The following is a 21,912-nucleotide window of genomic DNA, read 5'->3' as shown; positions in this document are numbered from 1 at the left end:
ATATATTGTATTTTTCAAAGAAATCAAAATATATGTATGTGTCATGTATCATCTAAATAAGCTTATTATGAACTTGAGAAAAAAAAAAGCTTATTATGAACATTGATTTACATTTCTGTTTATATGTATGTTATATTCATCTTGGTTAGTGTTTTCATTTCAGGGTAGTGGATTTGACAAAAGAAAAATAAGATGATTCGATGGGCTGAAGATTAATTTCTGTTTGGATTTTAAAAAGGGCTGGACTTAATAGGCAATGGGCTTAAATAGATTTGCTAGGCTGTAAAATTCGAAGAGTTCTGATTGGTCTAAAATAATTGGCAAAAAATATTTTCCTAAAAATAGAAAAGGATAATTGGCAAAAAATATTTTTCCTAAAAATAGAAAAGGCAATGGCAGAGATATGTAATTAACTTGAAAATTCAGGCGCAGAATCATATGAGGGATTTTACTTTAATAGTATAGACTAGATTTTCACCCGCGCTTTCAAAACGCGGAACTTTTTCAATCTGAAAATTTAATTTAAAATTTTCTATAAATAACCTATTGTTTTAAATATTATAGTATATATATATATATATATATATATATATATATGGGTTACTATTTTGGCTTTTTAATTGTACAATAAATTATTTTAATTATATCTCCAAATTTGATTAGTTAATTAATTGATTGATGGTAACAATCATTTTTGTTTTCTGAATATTTTATATATACATATGTGTTTATTACCTTCTAGCTATTTATCATCATTTAATTTATATCAGTATTGGCTTCTAGCTATTAATTCGTTATTGTTTGTTACTATTTTTCGATGCCTATATCAGTATAATTTTTTAAAAGGTTTTATAACAATATAGTGTATGTTTTTTTTCCTTTTTATTCAAATATTTTATAAATGATTAATACATGATTTCTTAAACCTGAAATTTAAAATTTTTTTGTCATAACACCAACAGACTCATATTAACTCTGTAAACCAAACGGATAACTCCGCATCCATATGAACAACGAAAGACGGTTGATTTCTGACACTACATGCGAAATTAAAGATTTAGAAAGTTATATTCATCTCATTTGGGACCTGCTCAACTTAAACCTGAGATTGTTTGAACTTTTTAATTTTTAAAATTCAATAAAGTTGCTCATTAAACCCGTAAAATTATGTTATAAGCATGTAAAATATTTTCAGTAAAATTTAAAATTAATTTTCAATTTTGAAATTAAATTGGAAGTATATTTTTATTAAAAATGTTTAACTTATATATTTTTAAATAAAGTTTATGAAAATTTTGACATTTGTTTTAAAAATGTTTATCATACCTATTTTATTTTATTTTATATAGTATCACATTAATACTACGGTAAATTAAGTATTTTGTATCATTCTACTAATCATAAGACATAATATTCAAATTATATAGGTTTTAATCGTAGGAATTTTAACCAATGTTTTTTAGTCGATGCAATTTTTTTTATCATAATAGTTGTTAAAAATGGAGGCTATGATATCATGATAAACAATATAATGTTACCATTAAAACTTTATTAATTTATTAATAAATTCTAAAATATATTAAAGATTGATATTTTTTATTTATGATCATTTAAAAAATTTGCATATATTGTTTGTCACCATGTTCACGAAATAAGTACTTATAATATATTTTAAATATATTAAGATTTAAAATTTAATTATCTTCACGTATAAGTAGATAACTGATAATATTTTCATTAACCAAGTAATGAATCTCGAAAATATTACTTAAAACTTAAAAAGTATATTTTGGAAAGTGAGTAAGATAATATATTTATAATATTAGCATACTATTATTTTTGTTCCCCTTCTACCAATCATAAGATAAAAGATTCAAATCATATAGCTTTATATTAACAGGATTTAGTTAATAAATATATGTGCTATGTACCACGTAACCTATTTACATAGGTTATAGGTATATATGTGATGTCATAGCTACAGATGATACCTTTCAAGAAGCAATGGTGAAGCTCAGAAGTATATACTGCCTCCCACCTACAGGTGTCTCCCACAGCATCCTCCCTTGGATCGTTTGGTCAATTTGGCTAGCACGGAACTCACTGGTCTTCGACGCCCGATCGTCTTCAGCTGAAGAGGTCGCAACAAGGGCTTTATGGCTGGCCAGAGAGTGGACTTCAGCGCAGGGATCTCCTCTCCAACAACAGCAGCAACACGGAAGAACGCCGAGAATCAAGCAGAGCCCTTCGATCCTAGAAGGAGAAACGCTCTGCCGAACAGATGCGGCGTGGAACAAACAGCAAAAGCGAGCAGGCCTCGCTTGGATCTTCACGGGAAACGGTTTTCCTTCGGCGAAGGAAGGATCAACGACTCAGGAACACGTCGATTCACCGCTGGTAGCAGAAGCGCTCGCGATGCGTCTAGCCCTAATCAAGGCAGCGACCCTGGAGATAACCTCTCTCAGGATGTCCTCTGACAATCTAACGCTCATCAGAGCAATATCCAATGGCATGCAGGTCAAGGAAATACATGGAATCGTCTGCGATATCCAAGCTATCTCCTCTGCTTTCGCCAATATCAAGTTCTCTCACATCTCTCGCGACTTCAACAGAGAAGCTGATGCGTCAGCCAAACTCTTTCTACTTTCTGTTTCTGCTTTGGGCCCCTAATGGGCTGATTTGAACCTTGTAGACTCTCTTCTTAATCAATATTTGGTGCACAAAAAAAAAGTATATATTTGATGGTTAATGGTTAAAGTGGACAACTTATATTCATGCAAGCAACATGGATCTTTAGACTTATATCTGTAGATTAGTGGTCAATGGTGGAGGACTTATAAGTAACACTAGTTTAAGATATGCGCCTTACGCGGAATAAATATTTTATATACATATAGTTTTTACTATTTTTTTTATGTTTTCTACATATTATAAAACAAATTAATAATATATATTTGATAATTAAAAATTATTAAGTGTTACGTATATATTTGACCTGAAACAAATACATACATTAAAGAAATTATTTTTGTTTACATACAATTATTTTAGGTAAAAGAAATTAAAAAAAAAATATTTTGTATTGAATGTAATTAAACTTAAATAATATTAACATTTACATATAATATATTTTTAATATGATTAGTTATTAAATGAAAATTCCTAATCATAAGATTTTATGTTCATTTCTATTTCTTAACAAAACTTTTAAACCACTAATAATAAAAAAATTAGTGTGGAAGTTTAAATATTTATAATAATTTATAATGTTTCTTTAAAATTCAATGCAAATTTTGAAATTAAAATATTAAGTTCTCAATACTTGTTTGATTCAAAATTTTAAATTAAAATATTTCTGTATTTTTATATGGTATATAGTTTAATATATATATTAATCTGAATATCTATTATTCCTATTAAATATAATTTTTACTCATATGCTTTTATGATCACTTGTATTTTATTATAACAAAAATTTAAATAATTGATCACAAAAACTTTCAACGTGAGACTCTTTACAGTTTTCGTAGTTTATAGTCGTTTTCAAAAAATTTAAATATAACATATATGAAAAAATCTAAGTTTTTATTATATGACTAACATTATTATTTAATTTATATTAATAATATAAAATTAAAAAATAATGGAGGATGTAAAAATTGTTATCAAATTTTTATTATTAAAATCATTAATTGTCAAATATATGTTCTATTCACTTTTGGTAATTCCGTAGCTTTTATTTAAGGAAATAATGAAAAATATTAATTAGATTGTTAATTAATGTTATGGTTAGTTTAATGAGAAGTATATAATATATGTTTAATGGAGTAACATATTTCCTAGAGAATTTGAGAAGCATTCTAGTGATGACACATGTCATAGCTAAAATATTGTAATGTTTCTCTTTTAATATATAGGGATTGATTTTCTGGTCGATTTATATAGGTTTGTATTTGATGATTAATGATTCATACAACTTCTATACTCAGGGCAGTATCATTATATTGTGGTAAAAATATAATTATGTTCTTAAAAATGATAATTAATAGTATGATTTAAATGAAAAGAATGTAAATATAGATAGTGGATCCTATAAATATTGTCATTTAATTATATTTTTAATGAATATGTTAAGTAAAAGAGATAATGGCTTGTAAATAAAACCAAAAGTAAAAGCAAAATCCTATTAGAGATTTTGCTTTAATAGTATAAGATAGATTGTATGTATTTCTTTTGATCACGAGATGTGATTGATCAATGTAAGTATGATGAAATTTAAAAGCAATTTTTGAAAAAATTTCCACTGCAAGGTTTTTGCATGATTTTTTCAGACAATTAATCATAATTCGGTGCAGCTTTATTTGACCTTTATTTTTTCACGTTTAACAACATAAAAGTATATTGGTAAAATATACCTATATATAAATACCGCTACATCAAGAACCACTTATTTGAAGTGGAAAAGAAATTAAGACCAAATATGAGTGTGAGTTTTGATCTCAACGATCTGGATGAGCTGACATTAAATGCCAAGCAAATACAAGACAATCTATTAGAGGAGATACTCACGATTAATACCAACACAGAGTACCTCCGACAGTTTCTCCATGGAAGCTCTGATAAAGAGCTATTCAAGAAGAATGTACCAGTTGTGATGTATGAAGATGTTAAGCCTTATATCGAACGTGTCGCGAATGGGGAGCCTTCAGGTGTCATTTCCGGAAAAGCTGTCACTCAATTTCTCTTGAGGTAATTCTTGTCCAATTTTTGAAACAATTTTATCATATATTAAAAAAAAAATTGAAAAAATCATATATTAATATGATTTTTGGTGTACATAGCTCTGGGACTTCTGGAGGAAAACAAAAGATCTTCCCTGTTAATAAGAAGTTTTTTGAGGACATGGCATTCATCACTGCTCAATCTTCGTCCATAATATCCAAGTAAATCTTCAAATTTTCTCCATTTTTTATTTGCAACTTTGAACACGAATACCCATCAGATCTCTTTGTTTTGGGTAACTAGGCATATCGAGGGTGTCAAACAAGGAAAGACGATGACGTTTTATTTCGCTAGAGTGCCATCTTCAACCCCCTCTGGCTTGCCAGTTTCTTTCGTGAGGGGAAGCTATTTAACGAGTGAATCTTTCAAGAACGAGTCATCATATCGCTATACAAGTCCTAATGAAGTGATGTTGTGCTCAGACAATAAACAGGCTATGCACTGCCATCTTCTTTGTGGTCTTATTCAGAGAGACGAAGTTGTGAGTCTGGCTGCTCCCTTTGCCTGTAGTTTAGTTGGAGCAATCACTGTTCTCGAAAATAACTGGAAAGAATTGTGTAGTAACATTCGATCTGGCCATGTTAGCGAGTGGATCACTGATTTTGCTTGCAGAGAAGTTGTGACTAACATCTTGGGAGGACCTAATTCCGAATTAGCAGATAGAATTGAAGAAGAATGCCAGAAAGAATCTTGGAAAGGTATAATCACACGTCTTTGGCCCAAAACGAAATTCATTCAAAGTGTTATTACAGGACAAAACGCACAATTCATTCCAATGTTGGAGTTTTACTCCAACAAACTGCCTTTGATATCCCCCATTTACGCGTCTTCTGAGACAATGTTTGGAGTAAATGTGAATCCCTTATGCAAGCCACAAGATATATCCTACACTTTTATGCCTAATATGTCTTACTTTGAGTTCCTACGCGCTGGCGACAACGGTAACGAGGGTGACATTGTTGATCTTGTGGATGTTCAGATTGGGTGCTACTATGAGCCCTTGGTCACAAATTATTTCGGTGAGTTATATGTATATACAATACATGATATCCATATATATAGTATATTTTCTAAACTAGTAATTTAATTCATTTTCATTGTTGTTTTATTAGGTTTACACAGATATAGAATGGGGGATATTCTACAAGTGTCTGGATTCCACAATAATGCACCTCAATTAGATTTGTACGCAGAAAAAGTGTGGTTCTAAGCATCAACGTGGAGGTAACAACTGAAGAAGACATTTTGAAGGCACTGAATCATGCGACAGACCACCTTATTAAAACTTCAGATTTAATATTGATGGGATTCACATGTTATGCTGATATCGCCAGTCTTCCAGGTCACTACGTTTTCTACTGGGAACTCAAAGCCAAAAAAGTTGATGACATTGTTAAACTCGATAACAAGGTAATGGTGGAATGTTGTTGTGTAATGGAGGAATCATTAAATTTTCTTTATCGAAAGGTAAGGACAAACGAGGGGTCTATTGGACCTCTAGAGATAAGGGTGGTGCAACAAGGAACTTTTGATTCTCTTATGAAGCTGTTTATCTCTCGAGGTGCTTCTGCATCTCAATACAAGCCACCTATTTGCATCAACTCTTCTGAAGCTTTAGAACTTCTTGAAAATAGTGTTATTGCTCGCTTTTTCAGTGACAAGTTCCCACCACCGTGATCACACAATTGAAGAATAGGGACCAAAATATCCCGTGAGATTGGTTTTATGTTTATAGCTGAATTTGTAATTTGTTTGTACTATTGTGTGGTTGTTCAAAAAAAAAAAAGTTTGTACTATTGTGTGATTTGTGTATTTCCTTAAATTATATATAAAAATATTGATATTAACCCTAAACATTAAATCATAAATCTTAAATCCTAAATTCTAGATCCTAATTCTAAACACTAACTAGAAATTGAAATTGAAAGCTTCAATTTGATAACCAAATTTTCAATTTTTTTTTGTACGGTGGAGAAAAAGAAGCCATAGAAGACATTGACAAAACAAATGTTAGACACGTTTTTTTTTCACGTTTACCTCTTTTTTCTTTTTAGTTTTGTTTATTTTTTAATAATTGTATACGTGATGTTTTGATTGGTACGAAGAGTTGAGGTGAATTTGAGAATTTAGGGTCTCTTATATTTAACTGAAAATATGCTCAGAGAGCATTTACAATACGCTCAGTCAGTCAGTTGCGACTTTTCTATCCAAACTCAATTTATGGCAGTGTCCTCGTTAAAATTGTTTTGCAAAAAATCCCCATCAAATACAAACCACTGCAATGATCCAATGAAATTCATATTAGAACAGAAAACATGATATCTTTCATTTCCTATCGTTTGGTAAACGTCGTTTTCTGTCGTTGGTAATTGGTAAGACATCGTTTTCTGTTGTCGTGCATTTTAATACTGTGTCAGTTTTGATAAAGTGTCAATTTTAAGACTAACTAAAATTTATTTCAATTAAACTAGAAGTTTTAATGCACCATGCGTATAACTAATAATTTTAAATATAAATATCTTAATTTAAAAATAATATTTAGTATACATTTGAACATTTAATATTTTATATTTTATATTATCGATGTGCAAAAATAAAATAATAAATGTAATTTTATGTAGTTTTGTTTATTTTGATTTGGTTTAGTTATTTTTTATTTTATTTTATTTAAATTCCAATAGAATTAAAATTTAATTTGCTAAGAATAAATTGTATGTACAGGATAATGATTATTTATTTAAACTAGATTCTTGAACCGCGCTATGCGCAGTTTGTATTTTTGTAATTATATTTTTGAATTTATTTTTTATATTAATTAAAAAAATAAGTTTTTTTTACTTTTTTTCATTTTCTCTTTACCCATCAAAATTTACTCTGTTTCACAATAATCATGTTTTAAAAAAAAAAGTTTAAAATTTATTATATTTTTTTATTAGGTAACAATGATAATTTGTAAATTTGAAAAGACATAATTTAACTTACTATTGACTGAATAATAAATGTTTTATAATTTAACTTACTATTGAGTGAATAATAAATGTTTTATTTATAATGAGATCATGTGAATGGAATAAATGTTGAATGCATGACTAAAAACCTTTTTTTGAGCATATTGATATAAAACCTTTGACATCAACATGTTATGTGAGAATTGTATTTTCATATTTATAATTAAATATTTTATTATCTTTAACACGAATTTATAAAAAAAAATATTGTAATGTATCCATTATTTTTTTATCATATATTTGTTTATTGTCTTATTATTTTATAGATTTTTGAATTATGCGTGTATTTAAAACCTACATTTAAGTTATGTTCATCAGCTTTGTTTCTAATTTTAAGTGGTCCAATGGGAGTTTCTTAGTTAAAGGTTCTTAAAAAAGTTCAAAATTAATTACAAGTAAAAATGCACAATGAAACTCAATATACATCACACTTGAATCTTTACTTCAACCTATGTCAGAAGGACCGAACATAACAACACTTTATAAGATGTTCGTAGTATTATTAACAACACAGAGATTGTGTTTCTCTACTCCAAGCTTTGCTTCAAAGAAGAGAACCAAAAAAAAAAAAATTACCACCAGAAGTTACCTTCGTACACTATGAATGCAGCTTCGTATACCCGTGGTTGGCGTTCGGGACGTGATCCTTTGGGAGCTGCCTTGTTACTGTCAAAAGCCGTCCGTTCAGATCCTGAAAAAAAAAACATGAATAAGATCATCACAGATGCTCAACAATGTTCTCACAAACAGAAAAATCAGAAGTTAACAGAGAAAACCCTCAACTTAACTCAGTTGCCAAAAATGTCTCAGAAACAACAGTTCAATACAAAACGTTCTTTCTAAGAGAAGAAAGATCAAGACTTTGGTTGGATTAAGAACAGATAATGCACCTTCTGAGCCAGGACCAAAGGAACAACATCCCTCCACCAATACATGCCAATAGTTCAGAAATGATTGATACACATATATGAACTTACATAACGATTGAACTTCTCAACAGCTGTTTCATTGTCACAAAACCAAACCCACGACTCTGGTTGGTTTCCCTGTTGTATATAACCTTCAACCAGGAGAATTCGAAGAACCAGTTAGTATTAGCAAACGCTATCTCTTTCACTAAACAACTGTAAGAATAACATCAACTATATAAATATACTCAAGTATGATAATTCCATCTTGTTCTGTAAGTCGACATATATCAGTTCAATCCACACGATTCTGAACACTGCAAATAACTTGATCAGAACCAGAGATGCTCCAAACATTTAAAAGTCAAGATATCCATTAGACTCACAAAGGATGCAAATTGCAATGCACAGAACATACATGAACTTAAGCAATGCATGATGAACAGTACCGGCTTGCTCAAAGAGCATAGCCAAGGCCTGGCTCTCAACGTCATAAGCCAAGTTTCCAACGAAGAGCTTCGCTTCTTCCGGTGGCTCCGGAAGTCTCCTCCTCCTCCTCCTTCGCTCACGTCTCCTTCCTCTTCTTCTGGTTTCTACCAAGACATGGATGATGATGATGATGATTCCAAGCATTTTACTCAAAGGTCTTTCCTTTTGACTCGTAACGATTCACAGAGCCTAAATCCAATCCAAAAGTTTCAATCTTTTTTTTTTGTTTCAAGTGAAATTGAAATTACAGAAATGTGAAATTGAAAAACCGAACCTGAAACAGAAGGAGACATTGAGTTGTGTTTTTTTGTCGGAGACTGCTTAGTGATTTACATGCCGATCGTATAAACTCTCTTGATCTTCTCCATCTATGCATCATCATTTTCTCCTCCTTCCTTCACTCGAGAGGATAGCACAATTGTTGGGTGAAAAATAAAAACCCAAAGGAGCTATTTATAAAGGATCCTAGAATTCAGAGGGAGTAACCGAAGAGACTCCGTTAACTCCATGATTAAAGAGCAATAAGGTGTAGGGAGAGGATTGATTGATCGTGAAAAGGAGGAAGAACAAAGGTAAGGAAGAGGAAAGGTCTCGCAGTCGATATCGCGAGATTAGGGTCTACGTCTCTGCAGAAGAGAAGACGATAGGAAACAGTACTGGGCTTTGAAAAAATTAGGAATGGCCAAACGGGCTGCTGTAAAATCACGAAGCCCATCTACACAAACTCTTATCTGACGTGGCGACATACTTCCTCCTATGCTATTGGCTGATTTAATTAAAGGAGATGGACATTCTAAGGGAGCTTCATATTCTTCTTTTAGTAATGTTATAGATATGTATATGATCCTGTAATTTATAAATATATATTATTTTCATAAATTTTGTATTTTATTTTAGTTAATATATGTTAAATTGTTAAAAATAAATATTTTAATTTATTTAATGAACTAATAAATTTAAATCAAATTTCAATCATTAATTATCAATTAAAATAATATTTTATTAATATTCTTCTAGTTTTATATTTGTTGGCACATGTACAATTTATATTATTCCAGTTTTGAGAAACATAAAGAAAATTAATTATAATTATAAATCTTGACAAAATTTATTTTTGTAAAGATAATTTACATTAACAGTTGATGTAGTTATTATTTATTACCTTATTTAAGAAAACTTACCCAAAAAATATAAGAGAAATTATTTATGTCATCTTTCTTAGTGAAAAATAATGTGATAATGACATATGTCGGAATCATTTTTCAAGTCTAAGAGATTATCGAAAAATATCTAATTTAAATATAAATCAAAACTAACCAAAACAATACTTATCACCTATCTTATTAAAAAAAAATACAAAACAGAACTAACATATTTTCGAAGAGAAAATCATATTTTAAACCATCAGATTGACACTTACACACAATTTAAACATTTTCACTAATATTTCTAACCTCCAGGTAATAATTTTAACATATTAAACCTTGACTTTCTTTTCGTCAAAATACTGGAGAGATGGAAGTATGAGGTGTCAATAAATGATGATTGAGCCAAATGATTAGATAAATAGCTATAATGTGTAAAAGTTCAGTTTTTTGTAATTTATTTTCAATAAATGATTTAAAATTAAGCCTTAAAATTTTATCAACGCCATATTGTAAAGTTAGAAACTTTAGCATTTTAGTGTTTTGACATTTAACCAAAAAAAAATCGAATTTTAATCTTGGAAGAAATATATATATATATATATTTCTCTTTTTACAATTTTGTAACATGATATTATATATATATACAAAAAAAACTCAAATTCATATAAAAATATATCGCTGGATTTGTAAATATATTAAGCACAATTTTTGATAGTATAGCATTTTCTCGATGACAAATGATCAAACAGACAATTAGAATTAATAAAATCAAGTATATCGGTTATATATGTGTGCTAATTCTCCGATTGAATATCCTCTTTTATCGAGTAAATGTTATACTATCACAATTTTTGTTTACTATACTTACAAATTCTTTTTTTTTTGTCATCTCTATATTTTTTTTTTTTTTTTTTTTTATATTTACAAATTCAGTTATATATTTTTGATATGATTTTGAATATTAAATTTGTATATATATATATATATATTATATCTATTTGTCTTCTTATAGCTTTATAGCATGACATCTTTAGATTTTACGACAAAGCTCTTTCGTCATAAACTTTACGACGATTCTGATTTGGTGGGTTATTCGTTGTGCCTCTCCATTTATGATGAATTAACCATATGATATACGTAGTCGTCAAGTGAGTGTTTTCTTGTAGTGTGAATGTTATTGGATTAGTGTTTCAAAACTATAGGTTACAATGTGTTTCTATTATTAATATTTTAATAAATATATTTTAGAGAAAATCTTATTAATAACGGCACAAAACAAATTTTTGTCAAAAAATAAAACTAGTAATATACAAAATAACACAGAATAAATATGATAGAGCACAAGAGTCAAGTACGTATAAAAACTTATCTTAATCAACATAAAGAAATTGATAAATTTAAAGTTCACTTAGTTGCAAATGGTTATCCTCAAGAACACGAGATTGACTATGAAGAGGCGACTCATGTACCTCGCATGGATACAAGAAAATGAGTCTAGCTCTATCAGCTCAAAGAGGTTGGATTCTCTAATAACTAGATGTGGAATCAGCTTTCATATAATAAGCATTATCATAAGAGGTTTATGTTGTTTTTTCAAAAAAAAAAAAAGAGGTTTATGTTGAGCAACCGAGAAAGTATAAACTGAAGAATGGAGAAGGCAAAGTCTACAAGCTTCTAAAAGATTTATATGGTCTAAAACAGGCAGCACGAGCCTGGTTTAACATGATATATTCAAGGAGATGGGTTGAGGAGGAGGCAAGTGAGCAAATCTTGTTTACCAAATCAACAACAAGGTAAGGCAATGATATAAATAGATACTGTAGGGACAGGATTCACATCCTCCCACAAGGCCCGAATAATAGATGGCCCGGCCCATTCACAACTCCGCGTCGGCCCGACTCCCGACAGGACGGCACCACAAAGCCCGTTGAGTCGAAGCGACGACACCCGGCCCACGGATGAAAAGCCCATCGAGCTTAGGTCACGAAGATTAGGTCATGGGATCAAGAGGACGTCAGCTATAAAAAGAGGACGAAGGGACAACGAGGAGGGGATCCGAAATCACGCTCACTCACTTGGCGGCTAGAATTAGGGTTTTCATCTTGTATTCTCGCCGTTGTACTTTTCCGACCGACAGCTTCCGAGCTCCGGTCTCTCTTTCTCACCGTTTGTTTCCTCTTTTGTACACCGACTAAACTCTTTCTCATCTGAATAAAAACGTCTTCGACTAAACCCACAATCGAAATCTGTCTACTTTAGCATAGAACCGTTTTCCGATCAAACAGTTGGCGCCCACCGTGGGGCTCGAACCCACGACCACAAGGTTAAGAGCCTTGCGCTCTACCAACTGAGCTAGACAGATTTCGATTGTGGGTTTAGTCGAAGACGTTTTTATTCAGATGAGAAAGAGTTTAGTCGGTGTACAAAAGAGGAAACAAACGGTGAGAAAGAGAAGACCGGAGCTCGGAAGCTGTCGGTCGGAAAAGTACAACGGCGAGGAATACAAGATGAAAACCCTAATTCTAGCCGCCAAGTGAGTGAGCGTGATTTCGGATCCCCTCCTCGTTGTCCCTTCGTCCTCCTTTATAGCTGACGTCCTCTTGATCCCATGACCTAATCTTCGTGACCTAAGCTCGATGGGCTTTTCATCCGTGGGCCGGGTGTCGTCGCTTCGACTCAACGGGCTTTGTGGTGCCGTCCTGTCGGGAGTCGGGCCGACGCGGAGTTGTGAATGGGCCGGGCCATCTAACGACGGTTCCACCTCCGGCGAAGAGCAGGATGCTCGTGAGCCGACTCCAACCCCAACACCGGCTACTCCCTTGCCGGTGCCACCACCAGCTTCTATCGACACCATTATGGCGCGTCTAGCTCAACAGGACGCCGCCCAAAAGGCAGTAACCGACCAGCTCACTGCTCTCGCTGCCCTCATCGCCCCCCTCGCCGCGAACGCCGACGCAACGACGGCAGCGTACCGGCGACAACTTTTCGCCACCGAGAGGACGGCCGGCGCCTTACCTACTCAAGACGACGCTCCCGACGCCGACGACCGTGTGCCAGCGCAGACAACCAACGCTCGTGGAGACGCCTCCGACGTGCAAACCATCAACGAGCTCGCGGCGCTCAAGCAGTCCATCCTCGACATCAGCTCGCAAATACACCACGTGACAACATCTGCTCCGCAGATCGAACGCGTCCTCGCCGAGTCTCTCCGAACCCCATTTTCCGCGAAGATAACCAATGTTAGGCTCCGAAAAATGGACAAGCTCCGCTTGCCGACTTTCGACGGACTCTCTGACCCGACGGTCCATGTCACATCGTTCAACATCGCTATGCGCCGTGCAAATCTCTCCGACGAAGAGAAAGACGCCGGCTTTTGCCAGCTCTTCGTCGAAACCCTAGAAGGAACGGCTTTGGCTTGGTTCACCGGCCTCAAAGAAAACTCTGTCAACAGCTTCCATGACCTCTCCACCGCCTTCCTGAAGAACTATATCATGTTCACTCGCGAGGAAGCAACCGCTTCCGATCTGTGGAACCTAACCCAAGCCAACGGTCAGAGTCTCCGCGACTTCATGGAAAAGTTCAAATCTGTCGTCTCGAAGATAGACATCCCCGACCAGATCGCCGTCGAATCCTTGAAAAACACCCTTCACCTCAAGTCTACTTTCCGAGCCGACCTTTACCGACACCCGACGCGTTCTCTCGCAGATGCCATAGCGCGTTCCCATAACTTCATAAAAATGGAGGAAGACACGAAGGCAATCATCGGACGACAGAACGCTGCAAAAGACGCAGCAGCAAAGCAGAACTCAGCTAAGACAAGTGACAACCGACAGGAGCCGAGGCAACATTCCTCCGGCAATCCGAAGCGCAACTTCGCGTACGTCGTCGCTGACGAAGCGGATCCCGCGTCTACTGCCGCAGTCCGAGAAAAAGGGTGGAACGTCTACAACCGCCCGTCTTCCGAGAACGATCTGAAAGGCCCAACGTCGCCCGAGTCCTCGGGTCCTAACGCACCCCCTTCCCGCAAGTACTGCGCCTATCACAAAGTCGACACTCACAACACGAATGAGTGCAACGTTCTCTACAAACAGTTCTTGTCATCCGTGGAAAGTGGAAAGCTGGAGATCGACCCACCCCCCAAACCAAAGCCCAAGAACGGCAAAAGCTGGAGCAAAAACAAGGAAAAGAAGTCTCAGAAATCCAAAGAGAAGCAACCTCAAGCCAAAGCAGACGACGAGGATGCTCAGGATAAAGACGACTCATCGGCTGACGAAGAACAGCCGAGGAACCGTCGGCGAGTAGAGGTCATCCTCTCCAAAATAAGTGACTCTTCGGACGACGAGCAGACTGCGCAGACTTCTCCCCGAGTAAACGCTACTGACGCAGAGGGGACCGACCTTCGGACTTTGCTAAAGCGAAAAGCCGCAACCGAAGCTCCGTCCTACGGTCCCACAGATAGCGCGTCCAAATCCCGAAGGATCGATCCGGATCACCCTTTCCAAGTTTCCGATCTACGAGACAGCCTCAACTCTAGGTTGACGACCTGAGGATAAAGCTCAACCGTTCCAAACGATCTGACCTGCGTAGGCACTTGGAAAAAGCGAAAGAACGCAATTCCACTACCACTGCAGACGACACTGGGACTAACGACCTCCGCGAACAGATCGAATCTCGACGCAGAAGTCGCTTCCCCCGGATCAGCGTAATCATGGGAGGATCCCCCCTCTGCGGTGACTCCGTCAGAGCAGTCAAAGACTACAGGCGACAAGCCGTTACCTCCAGACGTTGGCCTTCGTCTGCTGGAGACGACCATCAAATAACATTTTCCAACGCCGACGCACGGGGCGTCCACATGCCTCACAACGATCCACTCCTCGTCGACATCGGGATCGGAGAATGTCAAGTCACCAAAGTCTTGATCGATACCGGGAGCTCGGTCGATCTCATCTTCCGCCACACGCTGGATAAGATGGGCGTTGATCTGCAGAACATGAAACCATCTTCTCGCACCCTTACCGGATTTAACGGAGCTTCGGAGCAGATGCTCGGTACGATACGCCTCCCCGTCTATGCAGGAGACATCGTTCGCACGGTGAAATTCTCCGTTATACAAGCCAGAGCGCCGTATAACGCGATTCTTGGCACCCCCTGGCTCCATGCAATGAGAGCCATTCCGTCGTCTTACCACCAGTGTGTCAAGTTCCCGGGCAAGGACGGCAGCACGCAAACCATCCGAGGAGACCAGCAGGCCGCGAGAGAAATACTCATTGCAACGGTGAAACTCCAGCAATCCGTATCCCTCATCAACTCCGTCTCCAAACCTATCCATAAAGTATACCCTCAGAAGGAAGAAATCCGCGAGGTCCCGCTCGACGTAAACGACCCGACAAAGGTCGTACGAATCGGCGCTTTTCTCTCGGATGAAATGCAAACCCAGATCACCTCTTTTCTCCGAGAGAATGCCTCAACATTCGCCTGGTCCGCAGCAGACATGAAGGGAATCGATCCGACTATAACCTCGCACGAGTTGAACGTCGACCCCACTTTCAAACCAATCCGGCAGAAAAGGCGTAAACTCGGGCCCGATCGATCGAAAGCAGTCAACGAGGAAGTAGACCGATTACTCGCAGCAGGATCCATCACCGAGGTCCGGTACCCCGAGTGGTTAGCAAATCCGGTTGTCGTCAAAAAGAAAAACGGGAAGTGGCGTGTCTGCGTAGATTTCACCGATCTCAACAAGGCATGCCCGAAAGACAGCTACCCACTCCCCCATATCGATCGACTGGTCGAGTCAACAGCAGGCAACGAACTGCTTACCTTCATGGATGCCTTCTCGGGGTATAATCAAATAATGATGCACCCCGACGACCGAGAGAAGACCGCTTTCATCACTGATCGGGGAACCTACTGCTACAAGGTCATGCCTTTCGGCCTGAAGAACGCTGGAGCGACTTACCAGCGCCTCGTCAATAAGATGTTTGCTGACAGACTGGGCAACACCATGGAAGTATACATCGATGACATGCTAGTCAAATCGCTTCACGCGAGCGATCACCTCGACCATCTGCGCGATTGTTTCACGACGCTAAACGAGTATGGGATGAAACTCAACCCGGCCAAATGCACATTCGGCGTCACCTCGGGCGAGTTCCTCGGATACATAGTGACCCAGCGAGGCATCGAGGCCAACCCGAAGCAGATATCAGCAATCCTCGACCTACCCAGTCCAAAGAACAGTAGAGAGGTGCAGCGTCTAACGGGCAGAATCGCGGCCCTCAACAGGTTTATCTCCCGATCAACCGACAAGTGTCTTCCTTTCTACGAGTTGTTGCGAGGGAACAGACGATTCGTATGGGACGATAAGTGCGAAGAGGCATTCTCTCAACTCAAGCAATACCTCACTACACCCCCAGTCCTCGCGAAACCGGAAGTCGGTGATATCCTGTCTCTTTATATCGCAGTCACTTCTTCAGCAGTTAGCAGCGTCCTCATCCGAGAAGACCGAGGCGAACAGAAACCCATTTTTTACATCAGCAAACGCATGACCGAAGCGGAAACCCGCTACCCAACTCTGGAGAAAATGGCCCTTGCTGTCGTTACCTCGGCTCGTAAACTCCGCCCCTACTTCCAGTCACACAGTATCGAGGTTCTCTCCAACCAGCCTCTACGGACGGTGATGCAGAACACGAATCAGTCAGGAAGATTGACTAAATGGGCAATGGAACTTAGCGCTCACGACATAACGTACAAGAACCGCACAGCGGCCAAGTCACAAGTCCTTGCTGATTTCCTCATCGAGCTCACGCCAGAGCTCGAACAAGACCTCGTCCTACCCAGTAACAACTGGATATTGCACGTGGACGGTTCCTCCACGAACAAAGGCTCGGGCGCAGGCGTCCAGTTGCAGTCGCCAACCGGAGAATTGATCCGACAATCCTTCACCTTCGGTTTTAACGCTTCAAACAACGAGGCAGAATACGAGTCTCTCATTGCGGGACTCCGTCTCGCCCAAGCAGTCAAAGTTAAACGACTAAGCGCGTATTGCGACTCCCAGCTTGTCGTCAGTCAGTACCACGGAGATTACGACGTACGAAACGACCGAATGGATTCCTACCTTCGCATCGTCCAAGACCTAGCCAAAGGTTTCGAGTTCTTTGAACTAACGAAAGTCCCCCGTGGGGAGAACATCTGCGCAGACGCTCTCGCTGCCCTCGGTAGCAAGCTCCACGATCAAGTAAAGCGGACGATTCCAATCCACCGAATCGAGAAGCCCAGCATTGATCAGGAAGGAGGGACCGTTGCTTCGGTCACCGAAGCGGCATCTCCCATTGACGATTCCCCCACGATGATTGACGATGATCAAACAACCGACTGGCGTCTCGAGTTCATTAACTTCCTCGCCCATGGAACGTTACCCACGGATAAATGGGAAGCAAGGCGATTAAAGCGACGCAGCGCGCATTACGTCGTCACCGAAGGTGAGCTCCACCGATGGACCGCCACTAAAGTTCTCCTCAAATGTATCCATGGCGAACAGACGAGGCTCGTTATGGCCGAAACCCACGAAGGCGCGGCAGGTAATCACTCAGGAGGACGAGCTCTCGCTCTGAAAATCAAGAATCTCGGTTTCTACTGGCCGTCAATGAACACGGACTGCGACTCCTACGTTCGCCACTGCGACAAATGCCAACGCCACGCTTCTACGATCCACAGTCCGACCGAACTCCTCCGAACCATGACCGCACCATACCCTTCATGCGGTGGGGAATGGACATCATTGGCCCATTGCCGAACTCCAGGCAAAAGCGTTTCATCCTTGTCTTAACTGACTATTTCACAAAGTGGGTGGAAGCAGAGGCATACGCAAACGTCACCGACAAAGAAGTACAGAAGTTCGTCTGGAAAAACATCATTTGCCGTCACGGACTTCCTTATGAAATAGTCACCGACAATGGATCCCAATTTATCTCGCACAACTTCCGTGAGTTCTGTGAGAAATGGAGAATCCGTCTCAACACCGCGACCCCGAGGTACCCGCAGTGCAACGGCCAAGCCGAGTCGACGAACAAAACCATCATCGATGGTCTGAAGAAACGACTCGACCTGAAAAAGGGATGCTGGGCAGACGAACTAGACGGCGTTCTATGGTCTCACCGAACGACACCTCGGGGAGCAACGCAAGCTACCCCCTTTTCGCTGGCATACGGAGTCGAGGCAATGGCACCAGCCGAGTCAACGTCACCAGCTTACGACGCTCCAAGATGCCCCTTCACGGTGAGATCAACCGAGACATGCTCCTCGACGCTCTGGACAACATCGAGGAAAAACGCGATCAAGCGCTTCTCCGTATCCAGAATTACCAGAACCAGATCGAAAGCTATTATAATAAGAAGGTTCGATCCCGCCCTCTCGAACTCGGAGACCTCGTCCTACGCAAAGTGTTCGAAAACACTAAAGAGTGGAAAGCCGGCAAGTTAGGCGCCAATTGGGAAGGCCCCTACAAGATTACACAAGTCATACGCCCCGGAGTTTTCCGACTAGAAACCTCTCATGGAGATGCGGTACCCCGCGCCTGGAACTCCATGCATCTACGACGCTTCTACTCATAGGACGAACGCTCGTAAAAAAAAAAAAAAAAAAAAAAAAAAAAAAAAAAAAAAAAAAAAAAAAAAAAAAAAAACGAGTAAGTGCACCCTTCGGTCACTCTTACCCGTAAAACCGAGTAAGTGCACCCTTCGGTCACTCTTACTCAAAAACCCGAACTACGAATGGCTTGATCCTCATCCGAGGTACGTAGGCAGCCTTAACCGGTCCAGCTATAACCAAAAACAAAACCAAACTCCCCCCCGGGAAGAGTATCCAACAATACGAGGGTCCGTCCCTCAGCAGCAAAATCTATACGCGAGCTCGGCCCCGTCCTCTCGCAAACGTACAATGATGCTTGCCCCTTCGACGAATACGTCCTGATCAGACACATATTCGCGGGAACATGGTCACGTCGGCACCGAAAGTCGGCGCGCCCGAAACAATGACTCTATTATTTCGTGATTTGTAAAGCAACGGTTTGGCCAACCAAAAACTTTGAAATTACTTCGAAATCAATAGAACCGTCAATGTTTGAAATTTTCTCTAAGTTCAAAAGAGTCCCACACTCGTCTTTATATTCTCAAAAGAAGAAGTAATAAAGATTAAAACGACAGCAAGCTTTCCTCGAAACAAAAGTTTGGATTCAATCCACCGCTCCTAAAAGAAAGTCATCGTTTGCCACAAAGTCGAATTAATCGACAGGTAAACCGAGTAGAGTACTACGAGTTTTAAACAACAAAGCCCTATCGGGCACACACCAAAAAAGAAGAAAGATAATACATAAGCATTTAAAGATAGAAAGAGGAAAGCCGGATCACTCCTTAGCAGGGTTCTCGATCGCACCGGGCTCTTGTTCCTCGAGTCTCTGTACCTCCATCCCGCCATCTTCGGATCTACGCTCCTCATCCTCATCTTGACCCTTCGACGCTGTCGAAGCCTCGAGGCCAGTATCCAGCGGCACTCCCGACTCTCGTAAGTCGTTTCCTTGCTCGTCTTGGAGGGGAATCTGCTGATCGACGACGGTCTCCTCCTCGCCTTGATCATCCGTCTGGTCCTCGGCAGAAGTATCCGATGCAACAAGGATCAGGGATCCTTTCTCAGCCGTGCCTAAGGCTGGTTCTTCATCCACAAGCTGATTCCCGGAAGCCGGGGCACCTGCAGGGTCGACACTCGGGGTCACGGCAAGTAAAGACCCTCCATCGAGTTCCCGACGTTCAGACCCTTCAGCAATTGAATCCGAAAGAGCAGCTGCATCGGTCGGATCAATCAAACTCGCGTTGGATCCGAAAGTGTCGAGGCCAGCCAATATCCTTTCGTCTACATATGGAGAAGGCAGCACAAGCGGAGAAAGAGTAAGATCATCCTCTGGGATCTCTCCCACGTCGAGCTTCTTAGCCTCGCGATCATACTCCTCCTCTCGAACCGCGAACATATCAATAGTCTCCTGCGGGATGTCGCGGCCGGCCTCCAGCAGAACCTCGAGGCAAGTCCTCGTTCCGAACGACTGATTATACATAGCAGTCGCTTCATCAAAGGGAGCACGACGCTTCTCCCGATCAGCTATGTTACGAAAGCGCCTGTTGCATTTCGCGATCATCTCGGTATGGACGCGGATCCTCTCCTGCGTCACCTCGAAGATCCGAGAACGCTTCAGCCGTTCAATCTCCATCGCTTGATGACGGATTTTCTTTTCATGCTGCTCAATGATCTTCGCATGGTCCTTCTCCACCTCCTCTTCCTTTTCCTTCATCAACGCTATCTCAGCCTCGAGGATCCCCACGGTCTCTTGAGCCGAGCCCAGTGCAGCTTCGGTGGTAGCCAGCTTCTCCTTTTGGGCCTTCCGACGAGAGATTGCGCGAGTTGCCTTCGCCTTAAGTTTATCAGTCTCTGCCGTCCATTCGGCTTTCTTCCTTCTAATAAAGGCATCCTTGGCCTTCACCAGCTTCTCCGAGCGCCGCAGCTCAGTACGAGTCGTCTTGAGCTCGGTATCGTACAACTCCACGACGAAATTCATGCTCCCATCACCCTGCAAAAGGAGAAAACCGAAATCGCGGTTAACACCTCCACGAAAATATTTCCAACTGTAACCAAAAGACAAGAAGAATCCTTACCCGAAGCTTGGCTTGAGCAGCGTCAGTATACTCCTTCTTGAAGATAAGATCGTTCAAGAGCAATGGCCGGGGACCACCGTTAATCTGACTCATCAGCTCCGCGCACTTGCCCGGAGCGTAGATAAGGGGAGTCGTCCCGTCATACTCAAAAGACACCTTATCCGGGAACTCGGGAGGACCTCTCCTAGGGGCGGAACTTCGTCCAGCCGGAGGCTTAGAAGTCGACGGCTGACTCGGAGCCGTCGTAAGGACGGGAGCCGGCGGATCCTCGCTTTGGACGACCCCCTCGCTGGGACCCGTCTCTTTCCTCTTCCTGTTCAACTGCAACTGAGCTTCGGGGGAAGAACGTCCCGTCTCCCCCGTGGAATCGCCAGCCGCATCCCCACCATCACCTTCCTGAGGACCAGTCTTTTCCTGCAAAAGTGGTCCTTCGCCGGCTTTAGCTCCCTTCTTCTTCTTCTTCTTAGGAGGACCCCCAGCATCTGGACAACCGACAGACTCCTCCTCCTGATCCACTTCAGCCGAAGAATCGCGCCGGGACCTCTTTTTCTTTTTTTTCTTTGAAGGACTGGGAGCTATCACCGGAGCGTCCTCGGAAGCCTCCACGACTTGCTGAACGTCCACAGTTGGATCCTCAGTCGGAAGGTCTTCAACAAGAACCGGAGATCCGTCCCTCGAGACAGCTAGCGGGGGACTCTCGGCAACAGGCGCCGACACACGGCGCGGAGGATCGGCTCTCGGGAGATTTAGCTGAGCCCTTATCAACTCACTCAAGTTCGGCTGAGGCCTCATCTTCCTAGCGTTGTTGATTAGCTTCTGAATACGCGGAACGAAAAGCGAAAGGCGTCTCTTACCAGGGACGCCAACTAAGGGAATGCTC

General features: G+C 39.9%; 4 protein-coding genes and 1 non-coding gene across 11 annotated transcripts in view; 2 read left to right on the top strand and 3 right to left on the bottom strand.

The window, feature by feature from the left end:
- Positions 1 to 4,436: 4,436 nt before the first annotated feature.
- LOC108844513 (4-substituted benzoates-glutamate ligase GH3.12) lies at positions 4,437 to 6,540 on the top strand. Its single transcript, XM_018617777.2, is given in 5 exon segments — positions 4,437 to 4,749; positions 4,842 to 4,943; positions 5,026 to 5,801; positions 5,895 to 5,957; positions 5,960 to 6,540. Coding segments are annotated over 5 exon segments (1,710 nt in total). The 5' UTR covers positions 4,437 to 4,480; the 3' UTR covers positions 6,460 to 6,540.
- A 1,626-nt stretch (positions 6,541 to 8,166) lies between these two features.
- LOC108845900 (31 kDa ribonucleoprotein, chloroplastic-like) lies at positions 8,167 to 9,834 on the bottom strand. 7 transcript variants are annotated; one of them, XR_008943800.1, is made up of 4 exons: positions 9,462 to 9,832; positions 9,117 to 9,376; positions 8,768 to 8,850; positions 8,167 to 8,481 (listed from the first exon to the last, which is right to left on the bottom strand). XR_008943800.1 is itself a non-coding variant. In XM_057006130.1 (4 exons), exons 2-4 carry the CDS (start codon positions 9,329 to 9,331, stop codon positions 8,389 to 8,391), a joined length of 423 nt encoding a protein of 140 aa, XP_056862110.1. In that variant the 5' UTR covers positions 9,332 to 9,376; positions 9,462 to 9,834; the 3' UTR covers positions 8,167 to 8,388. The 7 variants fall into 7 exon arrangements, 2 of the variants coding, with proteins under 2 accessions (XP_056862110.1, XP_056862111.1); XM_057006130.1 differs by having other exon boundaries at positions 9,085 to 9,376; positions 9,462 to 9,834; XM_057006131.1 differs by having other exon boundaries at positions 9,148 to 9,376; positions 9,462 to 9,833.
- A 2,790-nt stretch (positions 9,835 to 12,624) lies between these two features.
- TRNAK-CUU (transfer RNA lysine (anticodon CUU)) lies at positions 12,625 to 12,697 on the bottom strand. Its single transcript has one exon. It is a non-coding gene; the product is annotated as a tRNA-Lys (tRNA).
- Positions 12,698 to 15,043: 2,346 nt separating this feature from the next.
- LOC108834276 (transposon Tf2-1 polyprotein) lies at positions 15,044 to 18,813 on the top strand. Its single transcript, XM_057006198.1, has 2 exons — positions 15,044 to 18,134; positions 18,191 to 18,813. Exons 1-2 carry the CDS (start codon positions 15,044 to 15,046, stop codon positions 18,811 to 18,813), a joined length of 3,714 nt encoding a protein of 1,237 aa, XP_056862178.1.
- A 2,162-nt stretch (positions 18,814 to 20,975) lies between these two features.
- LOC108834277 (meiosis-specific protein ASY2-like) overlaps positions 20,976 to 21,912 on the bottom strand; it is a 1,847-nt gene continuing 910 nt past the window's right edge. The window contains exon 3 of the mRNA XM_057006125.1: positions 20,976 to 21,912. This exon is cut by the window's right edge and continues 13 nt beyond it. Coding sequence (XP_056862105.1) covers positions 20,976 to 21,912 — 937 coding nt within the window.

Source organism: Raphanus sativus, chromosome 3 (genome assembly GCF_000801105.2).
Source record: "Raphanus sativus cultivar WK10039 chromosome 3, ASM80110v3, whole genome shotgun sequence".
NCBI classification, from domain to species: Eukaryota; Viridiplantae; Streptophyta; class Magnoliopsida; order Brassicales; family Brassicaceae; genus Raphanus; species Raphanus sativus.
Note: the sequence above shows the minus strand (reverse complement) of the source record. Positions and strands in the feature narration are given on the sequence as shown.

Excerpts from the sequence above, each read along its gene's own strand:
- LOC108845900 (XM_057006130.1), bottom strand. The coding sequence starts at position 9,331 with ATGCTTGGAATCATCATCATCATCATCCATGTCTTGGTAGAAACCAGA. Across the intron at positions 8,851-9,084 it reads CATTGCAATTTGCATCCTTT|GTTATATACAACAGGGAAAC; the intron begins GTGAGTCTAATG and ends TCCTGGTTGAAG. Across the intron at positions 8,482-8,767 it reads TTGAGAAGTTCAATCGTTAT|GATCTGAACGGACGGCTTTT; the intron begins GTAAGTTCATAT and ends TTTTTTTTTCAG.
- LOC108834276 (XM_057006198.1), top strand. The coding sequence starts at position 15,044 with ATGGGAGGATCCCCCCTCTGCGGTGACTCCGTCAGAGCAGTCAAAGAC. Across the intron at positions 18,135-18,190 it reads GGCCCATTGCCGAACTCCAG|AGGCATACGCAAACGTCACC; the intron begins GCAAAAGCGTTT and ends GGGTGGAAGCAG.